Here is an 11283-nt window from a genome sequence, read left to right on the forward strand (position 1 = left end):
AAAAAAAAAAGAAAGAAAGAGGAAGTAAAGAAATAAATCTTCTCGAGAGAATAACATTGTGAGTGTGGATCATGGAGAAGAAGAAGAAAAAAAAAAACTTCGTTTATCCATCCTCGATCGTCGATCGTCGTACTCACCCCTTCGTGATTTATCTTCTACTAATACGATTTTCAAAAATCGGCCGATTTGATCGGCCGAATTATGTAGGACATAGTCGTCGTCGTCGTCGTCGTTCTTTTCGAGATTCTCCAACATATTATATCTACAAGTTGTCATCAGAAAATTCGTGTTTAGATCATCGATCAAAAGATTCTCTTTCGTTCGCTTAACTTTCCTCCTTCGATCATCGTTCGTCGATCGAATATGAAATCGAGTATGAGAGTATAATACCTATCATACGTAATATGTGCGTCGTAGAAAGTTTGAAAGATACGCCGCGCACGGAAATGAAAAATTCGAAATATGCATTAAAAGAAAAGAAAAATAATAATAATAATAATAATAATAATAATAATAATAATAATAATAATAATAATAATGATAATGATAATAATTATAATAATTATAATAATAATTATAATAATAATAATATTAATAATATTAATAATAATAATAACAATAAAAAAGAAATAACGAGATAAAAAAGAAAATAAAAAGATTCAAGAGAAAGAAGGAGCCACTGGAGGAATCGATACTCTATCTTGTCTCGGTCTCTTTTCATTCTTTTTTTTTTTTTTAATCCTAATGCAATGTACATGAGAGAGATGAATGTATATATATGTATGTTTATATATACATATATATATATACACACACATATACATACATACATACATACATACATATATATATATATATATATATATATAGATGTATATATATATATAGATGATAACCGCGACTTCGTAAAGGAAATACAACGGGAGAGAAATGAAAACGTGACATCGTTGTTCGCAATTGCTTGAGTAAGGATATGGATAGCACAGCGTGGTCTGTTCCTGCCAACTTTCCACGCGTTTCGTTCTTTCTTTCTAGTCTTCCTCTTTTCTTCTTTTTTTTCACTTTTCCTTCTTCTTTTCCTCCTCTTCCTTCTCCTTCTTCCTTTTCTTCTTCTTCTTCTTCTTCTTCTTCTTCTCCTCCTCCTTCACCTTTCGTTCGTTCGTTCGTTCGTTCGTTCTTCTTCTTAATCTTCTTAATCTTCTTCATCTCTCTCTCTTACGTCTCGAAGTATAGCCGCTCCTGAGACGTCGCGGCTCGGATATGATGATTCGAGGGGTTTCGTAGGAAGAGGTGAGCGAACGAACCTCCGACGGTCCTTCGTTTGTCCCTTCGTTCGTCCCTTTGAACTTTCTTCTTCGTTCCTTCGGTTTTCTTCCAACGGCACGATTCGATTTGACCGCGAAAGACTCGTCCTTCTTCACGTTCTCTTCTTTTCCACCTCCTCCAGCTCCTTCCCCATCTCCTCCCACCTCCTTTACCCTTTTCTTCCACCTCCTTTGAAAACTCGTTCGTCCTCGAACTCGAACGAGACAGCCTGACACGGTACCGTCCTCCTATCGGGCTCGAGCCGAACGATACTACGCCTCGATCTGATCCTCCGGGCTCATTATGTCGGGTGCCATCGACAGGTCCTCTGCGATATCCTCGTCCTGTCCCGAATCGTGCTCGTGACTTTCTGGATATTCTCTCTCGTCCACCTGATCCTCTTCCGCCTCCTGTTCCGTCGGTCCATCCAGCATCTCGCGTTTTATTAATCTCGTTAGCTTACCACCCTCCGGGCTCTGCCCTTCCTGCTTTATGTGCACTGCTGGTTCATCCAGTGGCGACCTGTTCTCGATTTGACATCATCGTAATAATTAGATCATTTCGATACATACATGTATATGTGTGCGTGTGGATGTATGTGGGTGTATGTACAAATATACGTATACATGTATATCCATCTAACTCCTTTATCTCTTATTCGTCCTTGTTCTTTTCTAATATCCTTTTCTTTTCTTTCTTATTTTTTTTTCTCATACCTTATCAAATAATTTTCATATAATTTGAAATTTTTCATTTTTAAACCAACCAGAGACATGTTTTATGGTTTCGCTTGAATTAGTACAACGTTATTTGATTTTTTATATAAGATTCGATTAGAAATAATGAATTTGATATAAAAATGTGAATAATATGATTAGAATTTGATTGGACATTAATTTTTTAAGTAAGAGATTCGAATATAAAATTACGTTTTCGATGTTTGCCACGTTTATATCTTATTCTATCAGTTAAAATAGACGATCACGATGAGCTTACTTACATTAGATCGTTGTGAGACAAGACGTGCTCTTTATCCGGGCTCGTTGCTGTCGACGTACACATCGAGTTATTTAAAAATCCCATATTAGACTCCCCGAGTGCAGCCTGGAAATACTCAAATTGCATTAGACGGTTAGTTATCGATGCCTCTTGTGCTTTCGCTGATTTTTTTATAGATGCATTCGTCTCACGCCACACACGGACACACAGAGAGAAACACACACCTATACACGCGCGCGCGCACACATACACGGGCAAACACATGAACGAGATCTTCTCGAGTCTCTTCGAAATACGATCGAAAAGTGCTTACGAGAGGGAAGAAGCAATAATCAATGCTTTAGATTTGCAGTTTAGATGGCTATAAAGATGTCTTCGGTAGGCTTAGAATTTATTTTCACATCTGTCGTTCATCCATTTTTATGTGTATGTACGCGGCGTAAGGTTCGACTTTATTTCCAAAATAGTAAGGAAGAAACAATCATTTTTTAAATTACTATTAGACTTACAAATCATTATACCTAATCGACGTAGTGACATATACGTCAGGTTTATTTTAACCCTTACATACATGTGGCCGTGGAATTAGAACGTATTAATGTTTAATATTATACTTAGCTTAATATTTCGTGACAATTATGATAATGTAATTTTTCTATTATATTTCTCCCCATGATATTTACTTAATACAGATAATATAATATCATTCTAAAAATTTTCTTTGATATTTCATTTTAGTTGTAATCGAGGAGTAATAATAAAGTATAGTTTCAGTTCAAACATTAGATACTAGAATAGAAAATAGTCTGATTGTTGATAGTTACCTGGAGGTTGGCATTTAGTGCGTCACCATACATCGTAGGACTATGAGTGAGCGTTGGACTTTTCGATGGTACGCCCCTAGATATCGACAGAGAAAAATACGTTAGAAATACATGGGATCGTTTTACGATAGTCGTTTCCTGAAAAAAAAAGAAAAAGAAATGACTGATCTGAGTAGTATCTTAGTCTCGTGTCAACGTGTACGTGAGATATATTCTGTTTGAACTAGAAGGTAAAGATATGTGTAAAGCGTGTCTCTTTGTGTATGTATGTGTGTGTCTGTATGTGTGTATTTTATGATATTATAAATATATAGATGTATTAAAAAGGTAAGATAGAAAAAAGAGAGAAAATGGAAAAGGGAAAGTTCAATAGAGATAGAAAAGTAGATAGAAAAGTATAATATTAAAAGAATTATAGTAAAAATACACATATATATATATACAATAGAAAAAAGTTTTTAAAAAAGATTAGAAAAAGAAGAGTCTGAAAACTCTTACCTACTACCTTTTCTTTTTTTTTTTTACCCCACTCGTCCAATCGGTCCGGAAGATTTCGAGTGAGATTAGAAGTATGTAAAAAAGTTGAATAAAAAAAGCGCCCTCGTTTCACATTATTCTTCGTTCGTTAAATTTTTTTTTCTTTTCTTACTTCTTTTCTTTTTTGTTTCTTTTTTGTGTTTTTCTTTTTTCTTGTTTTCTTTTTCTTTTTCTTTTTTTCGTTAATCAGACGAAATTAATTTAAAATAGAACGTATGCGAAACGATTTCGTTACTTATAAATGACTTTCGGATTTACCTGATCTTACCTTTCGAGAATTTCCATCAAACTGGTATTTATCGATAATTGAGTAATTGTCAAATGTATCAAGTCCGAAAAAGAGATACTTTTTTTTCAAATTGAAAGAGTATCATCTTTTCAAATGTTCTCTCGCAAATTAATTGACAAATTGTGTAAATAATCGACGAGACTTTTTTCAACGAAGGCATTTTATCTTTCTCTCGTTTTCTTTTTTTTTCTTTTATTTCTTTTTTTCATCTATTTCTTTTTTCTCAGAGGTTTCGTGTTAGTACAGTTTTGCGAGAGATCGATTTTTCGAGCATGCGAAGAAATATAGAAAAACGTTTTCCTCGAGCCATTTATAAAGTAATTTGAAGCGCTGTATAATGATAAAAAGAGAAAATTTTTATTAAAAAGTGAAAGAGAGAAAAAGAGAAAAGAGGAAGATAGGAAGAACTATAGAGACTAGGAGAGAGAGAGAGAGAGAGAAAGAGAGAGAGAGAGAGAGAGAGAGAGAGAGAGAGAGAGAGAGACAGACAGATAGATAGATATAGACAGACAGACAGACAGATAGAGAGATAGAGAGATAGAGAGACAGAGAGAAAAAGAGAGATGGATAGTGAGCAAGCACAAGAAAGAGAGGAGAGTAAATATAGATAAAGATAGATAGATAAATAGGTAGATAGATATAGAAAGAGAGTATAAAAATAGATTGAAAAGTTTTTAAAACTATTTAGATTATTAAATAAGAATTCTGAATGTTAATCGACAATACGATAATTAGTACGTATCCTTTTAGGTACCTGATGTTAGAAGATAGATAGTTGTAGCGATGAATGGAGAATTCCGTATCATCCGTGACTATAGAGTAGTGACGTACGATTTACATAGATAATTTACGCATGCGCTTAGCTAGCTAGCTCTTCGAGACATTTATTTTCAATCGAACCAGATATCATTCGTACAAACTTAGGAAGAATTATGGACGAAATCAATGAGGATAAACGAAAGATAAATTAATATTAATCTTTACGGGTTACGAACTATTAAAAAATAAATTATCTTTCACTTTTCGTGGGAAGAAAAAATAAAAAATAAAGGATATCGTCGAAGGTAACAAACAGAAAATACATTATCTCGTTTATAAAGATTTTCTTCTCCGTTATTATGAGAATGATACATAGATACATCCGAATGTTGAATTTGGCAAAAAAAAAAATTAATTGGTTATGCTATCTTATCGAAAGGGGGAAAACACAAAAGTGGACCTATATTTCATCGATTCGAAGAAGAAAAATAAAGTAAAAGAATAAAAACAGAGGAAAAATAATTTTCTAAGGAAACATCAAAAAAATAAAAGAGACAAAGAAAAAAAGAAAGAGAAACAGAGAAAGAGAAAGAGAAAGAGAGAGAGAGAAACAGAGAGAGAGAGAGAGAGAGAGAGAGAGAAAGAGAACAATTCAACACACGCTCATTCACACGAACACACGCTTTCGCTTTTGCAAGACGCTATTAAGAGCCGACACTAGACAAAAGCGCTGTGAAATATACTCGAAGCGAATGTTGTTAGGAGAATTCGTAAGGGTGGGTTAAGGAATATCAGAGGGGAGTGTCTTAGAGTGGATATCACAGATTCGAGTGAACGATATCACCACGATCGTTCGGATCATTCATGCGGGCAACAACCACTAAAATAACATCGGTTATATATCATCCTGCAGTTATGACCAATCGTCCTGTGGCTGGGCTCCTGCAGGGCTCGTGCAGGTCTTAAGCTCTTTTAGCTGTGCTTTAGAGCTTTGGACTACGGTACTATATATATATATATATTATGTATATACGGGGATGTGCTATGAGGGCTGTCTCGTGTATCACGAGCAGAGGTAGTCCAAGAAAATTTTACAAAAACAAAAATTTCCTTTTACCAGTGTTACAAATCAGTTTACACACAATTTCCGTAACTTTTCTTTCTTTGATCGATAGATATGGGAAACGAAGAAGAAGAAGAAGAAAAAAAAAAAGAGAAAAAGATAACTCTTTCGTATCGAAACAGAGATCACGAACATACCTCTGGTCGCAAACGAGAACTATGGATCGTACTAGGGCTACATTTGTTTTTAAGGATACGGACTCTAAAGGCGTTCGAGGCAGGCATGATGCGGAATTCATTTTTTTTTTAATTTCTTTTATGTTTTCTTTTTTTGTTTCTTATTTAGTTTTTTGTTTGTTTGTTTTTTTTTGTTTTTTCAAAGGATTTGGATCATTTACAGACTTTCTTCCCGTTGCCTTTAATAAATTTTTCTACGAAAACTCTTTCGAGATCGATAGAGACTAAAGATTGCCTCACGTATCGATACTGTCCGTAACGAACGATTCAAGTAATTTACATGAACGATTCCTTATCGTTGCGACTGTTATTGTTTTACAACAAATACATCAAAGATCAATGATCGAAGAATAAATTGCAGATGTTATCGTCGCGACAAGTTTTAACAGATATCGTATTTGACGAAGAAGAAATAGTAAATGATTATCATACGATAATTACACGATAATAATATAAATCTGAGTCGGACGAAACTTAACGATTTAAGAAAAAAATCTATCGTTTTTTAGGTCGCGATATTAGACGACAGAAGCAGTAGCAACGATAACGATAACGATAAGCGAGAATTTGACGAGAAAGGCAATAGGCGAGAAAGTCCGTTCTGTGTACGTTCTTAGTTTATCACTTCTTTTCTTTCTTTGTATTATTTTTTTTTTGCATATATATATTTTTGATTTTTAAATTACTATTATTATTATTATTATTATTATTATTATTATTATTATTATTATTATTATTATTATATTTTTTTTCTTTTGGAAGACAACGACCAAGCGAAATCGTCCCGGTCGCCACGTTCGTAATGTACCGCGTCAAGGTCAGAACGTCGCGCCAGCCAGCCAGCAGAATTCTAAAAAGTGGTAGTGCTTACTGTGCGGAGAGGTGGGGTGGAGTGGATGATGGGTTTTGGTCATATTTCCTGGGGCGGCCGCGGGACAGATGCCGCCGCTTTACGAACTCGGCGTCGTCCACCATCCAGAATGACCCGAAGTCGTCCTCATAGCGCACAAAACACTTGTGCAATGATAGATTGGTGCGAATCGCGTTCTGTATACACAGACAAGACCACCAAGAAATAGAGAAAAAGAGAGTAAAAAGACAAGGTTTCTGGTTTTTGTTGCTTTCTTTCGTATCTTTCTTTTCTTATTTCTTTTTCTTTCCTGTTCTGTATTCGTTCGCATTTTTTTTTCGTCCTGCTTTTTTCCTGGTTCGTTCTTTTTTTTACTTTTTTTTTTTTTTTTTACATTTTTTTTTTTAATGCATTTTTCATCTTTCTTTTTTTTTGGTATTCTCGTTATTTCGTTTCGTTTAGCATATATATATATATCTCGGTTGCGCGCAATTCACATTCGCTTTCCCGCTTCCTCGTAATTCCCCCTAGAAAAGAGTCGCGCTGAGCAAAGAACAACAACAACAACAACAAAAAACAAAAAGAAAAGTAACAACAGTAACAACAACAATTAAAATCAATGACAACAACAACAACAACAACAACAACAACAATAACAACAACAACGACAACACACAACAACAAACAACAACAGCTAGAACAACAAGGGCAGAGCGAAGATGAGACTAAGTTTCGCTCTCTACTTTAAATAATTATGTACAAACGTCTCCCTCTCTGGTAGTCGCGTAGTCGTGAGATTTCGAAGGTGACGTCGTTCAGATGACAGTTGTGAGGGGGTTCGATCGGGGGTGAGACTGGGCCTGAACGTTAAAAAGAGAATGGTGGTGGTGGTAGGGGTGGTGATGATGGTGGTGATGGGGGTCTAGGTCATCGGGAGAAAGGTGCTACGGTCACGTGATTCGCACGAACGATGGTGGAGCCTTCGTTCAGTGAGCTCATCATCGTGAACCACACCATCGCGACCTTTTCACCGATGTTACAATGACGAAGTCGATGAAAAAGAGAGAACTAAATATGGGGGAGTACGGTGTAAAAATAAGTGACGTAGTATATGTATATTACATAATATGCGCTTCCTCTGACTACCTGGCAAAACCTGTGTGCGAGTGTTGTTTCTCACTCTGTTCTCCGGGTAACCGGGGTCCGGCTTCCGAGACTAGACTTGGGCCAGAGATCGAGTCGGTCCCGCCGTTCTCGATCGGTTAATCGCTGCAAAGCTGACATGCTTATTAAGAAGCACACACGATCTTCTACGAGAATCGTACGAGAGCATTTTCGATCGATTGATTGATAGACTGATTGATTGATTGCTTGATTGATTGCTTGATTGATTGATTGATTGATTGATTGATTGACCGATTGATTAATTGATCGATTGATTTTTGAATTAATTACATTTTTGCAATTAATTTTTATTAATTTATCATTTCGATTCTTATCTCCATGGGATAAAACTTATTTATCCTTTTGCTCTCGTATCGACACCTTCATTCTTTTCTATATTTTCTTCTTATTTTATATATATATTTTTGTTTTTTTTTTTTTTTTTTTTTTTTATATATATATATTTTCTTGCTTTGATTCGTTCTTTTAATACATTCGCGCGCACATCCACGCACCCACCAGATTGCGATATTCTCACTACCATCTTCGAGCAAGTAAAACGAAACTTTCCAAAACACACACGCGGTTACGAGAACACATGTGAAACGAGATCAAGAGTCTACCGAGTCGAACGCAAGACTGATCGAAATCATCTGTACGCAACACGTTGCATTTATTACAGTCATGTACGTCACTCTACAAGGATTCATCCTTGAGAGAGTGCTCGAAAGAAAGACCGCGAGAAAAAAAAAGGGATAATAACAACATATACCCGTATTTTTAGGAATTGTAATGCCATTCGAAATGAGCGTTTCGAACTCAGAAAACTCGTTTGTTAGCAGAGAAATACAAAGACATATACAAACACAAGCGACGTACAGTAGAGATTTTTACGGCGTACTAGGTTTATTATACACACGGCAAAATTTCTATGTGTATAAAAATGCGCACGTAAGATAGATAGATAGATAGATAGACAGTAGAGAGAGAGAGAGAGAGAGAGAGAGAAAGAGAGAGAGAGAAAGATAGAAATAAATAGTTAAAAAAAGAGAAAGAAAGACAGAGAGATAGAGAAAGAGAATACACAGATGTGAAGATTATGAAGAGGAGATATATATACATATATACGCGTGTATATATATATATACGACTTTCAGTGTCGTAAAGGCGATCAAAAGTACATCATACTTAAGTAAGAAAAGAAAAGAAAAAAAAGAAATTGAAAAAAAAGAGGCACAAAAGGAGCGTGCGTGTATGTGCGTATACATACATACGAGGCTGTACGCGCGCGCGTTAAAATACGCGCGTTTGCACTCGCCTGTCGTTGTATACCTCGAATATTGAAACAGACATTAAGAACAATATAAAAGTATAAGTATATATATATATATATATATATAGATAGTATATGAATATAGAACACTATAAATACAATTATATGTAGATATATATAATATATAAAATAGTAATATGTAAAAATTGTAAAAAATATATATAGGTATATATGTATTGTATAAAAGACGAATATATCGATATATATAGAAGATGGTAAAAAAGTTGGCGGTATATATAAAATGGTTCTTAGTAATAGGGGGAGTATGTAATAAGAGTAGATATAAAAGCGAGTAAGTGAGAGTACTATATATAAAAAATATATATAAATATATATAGAGAAATAGGCAGAAAGATAGATAGATAGATAGATAGATAGATAGATAGATAGATAGATAGATAGATAGATAGATAGATAGATAGATAGATAGATAGATAGATAGATAGATAGGAAGATATATAGATAGAAGAAAAGAGAGAGAAAGAGAGAGAGAGAGAGAGAGAAATGTGTGATAGAGAATATATGTACATGTACATGTAATTGGAAAAATGATAATAGGAAATATAATTAAATGGAAAGATATGCTTTTTGGGAAAGGAACGATTTGGAAAAGGAATGATCTTTAGATTATTAGTGAAAAGAGTGAGAAGAGAGACAGAGAAAGAGAGAGAGAGAGAGAGAGAGAGAGAGAGAGAGAGAGAGAGAGAGAAACAGAGAGAGATATAGATAGAAATATAGAGTGAGAAAGAGAGAGAGAGAAAGTGAAAGGCAGAGAGTAAAAGAGAATAAATAGAAAAAATATATATATATATATCTATGTATATATACACACACACATATATATATATATATTATATATAAAAAAGAGAATTAAAAAACGCGACGTTTATCGAATAATTGGCGAGGGGAGGGGCGGGGGTAACGTACCCGGTCGTGCTGCAAGCGCGTTGAGGACGTCTCTTGTAAAACTCCACTTCGTCCACCGTCCATACAGCGCCTTTCACGTTTTCGACTCGCATGAAACATTTGTGGAGAGACAGGTTGTGTCGCACTGCGTTCTATACAAAATAATACACAGACTAAATAAGCAACGCAAAAAACGAACGAAGCCAAACTCAATCACGAGTCCGATAGAGTCGATGCTTTCGAGGGGGGTGGTACACGTTGACGAATCTTCGCCGTCGATGACGGACGATGATCCAAACACACGTCGACGATTTCCGTTCCAATGGACGACGAAAAGATGAACGCGTTATGCTCGAATGCGTCGAATAAAAAGGCATCGCGAAGAGAAAGAGAAGAAGACAAAGAAAAAAAAAATAAATAAATAAATGAATGAATAATAAATAAAAAGAAAGACAAAAAAAAAAAAAAGGAAAATTTCGCGCGTATCGTGCGTTTTAAAAACGGCTTTTACACGGGGTTGTCACACATTTTTGGGATACGTACGGCGAGGTACATCGATTATCCTTCAAATTCGATCCTCGTTTTTCTTAAATTTATGTGTTTCCTTAGGAATTGTTAATGAATTAAAAAAAGAAGAGAAAAAAAAAAAGAAAAAAAAGGGACGAAAAAGAAGAAGAAGAGGAAGAAGGAGAAATAGAAAAAGAAAAAAAAGAAAAGATAATCGATGTCTCTCGTCGTAAGAATTTCTATAATATCTATAGACGTTGAAAGCAGCAACAAACGAAAAAAGCTTTTCTGCTCGCTCTTTTTTTGCGCATGTGAATAATAATAAAGAATTCATTCAAGGAAAACGTGAGAAAAATCGACATGGCGATCGTCCGTTCGATTGAGCTATCGCGTGCATTTTAAATGATTTTGAACGGATGAAAATAACTCGTTAAAGTCGATTTCGTACTCGAGTTGAAAATCTACAATTTCTAGCACTACCGAACGCTCGTTTGTTCGTATGAGTTTGTGT

General features: G+C 35.1%; 1 protein-coding gene across 23 annotated transcripts in view; it reads right to left on the reverse strand.

The window, feature by feature from the left end:
• Nucleotides 1-1137: 1137 nt before the first annotated feature.
• LOC122630620 (forkhead box protein P1-like) overlaps nt 1138-11283 on the reverse strand; it is a 319327-nt gene continuing 309181 nt past the window's right edge. For 16 of the 23 annotated variants that reach the window (XM_043815317.1, XM_043815315.1, XM_043815319.1 and 13 more), the window contains 4 exons: nt 6884-7059; nt 3129-3204; nt 2306-2418; nt 1138-1827 (listed from right to left, as the gene is read on the reverse strand). In XM_043815317.1, the coding sequence (XP_043671252.1) occupies nt 1578-1827; nt 2306-2418; nt 3129-3204; nt 6884-7059 (615 nt within the window). In that variant the 3' untranslated portion in view covers nt 1138-1577. Of the gene's footprint in view, nt 1828-2305; nt 2419-3128; nt 3205-6883; nt 7060-10286; nt 10418-11283 lie in introns of those variants that run through there. The other 7 variants (XM_043815308.1, XM_043815309.1, XM_043815306.1 and 4 more) reach the window with 4 other exon arrangements.

The sequence above is a fragment of the Vespula pensylvanica genome, chromosome 7, assembly GCF_014466175.1.
Source record: "Vespula pensylvanica isolate Volc-1 chromosome 7, ASM1446617v1, whole genome shotgun sequence".
NCBI classification, from domain to species: Eukaryota; Metazoa; Arthropoda; class Insecta; order Hymenoptera; family Vespidae; genus Vespula; species Vespula pensylvanica.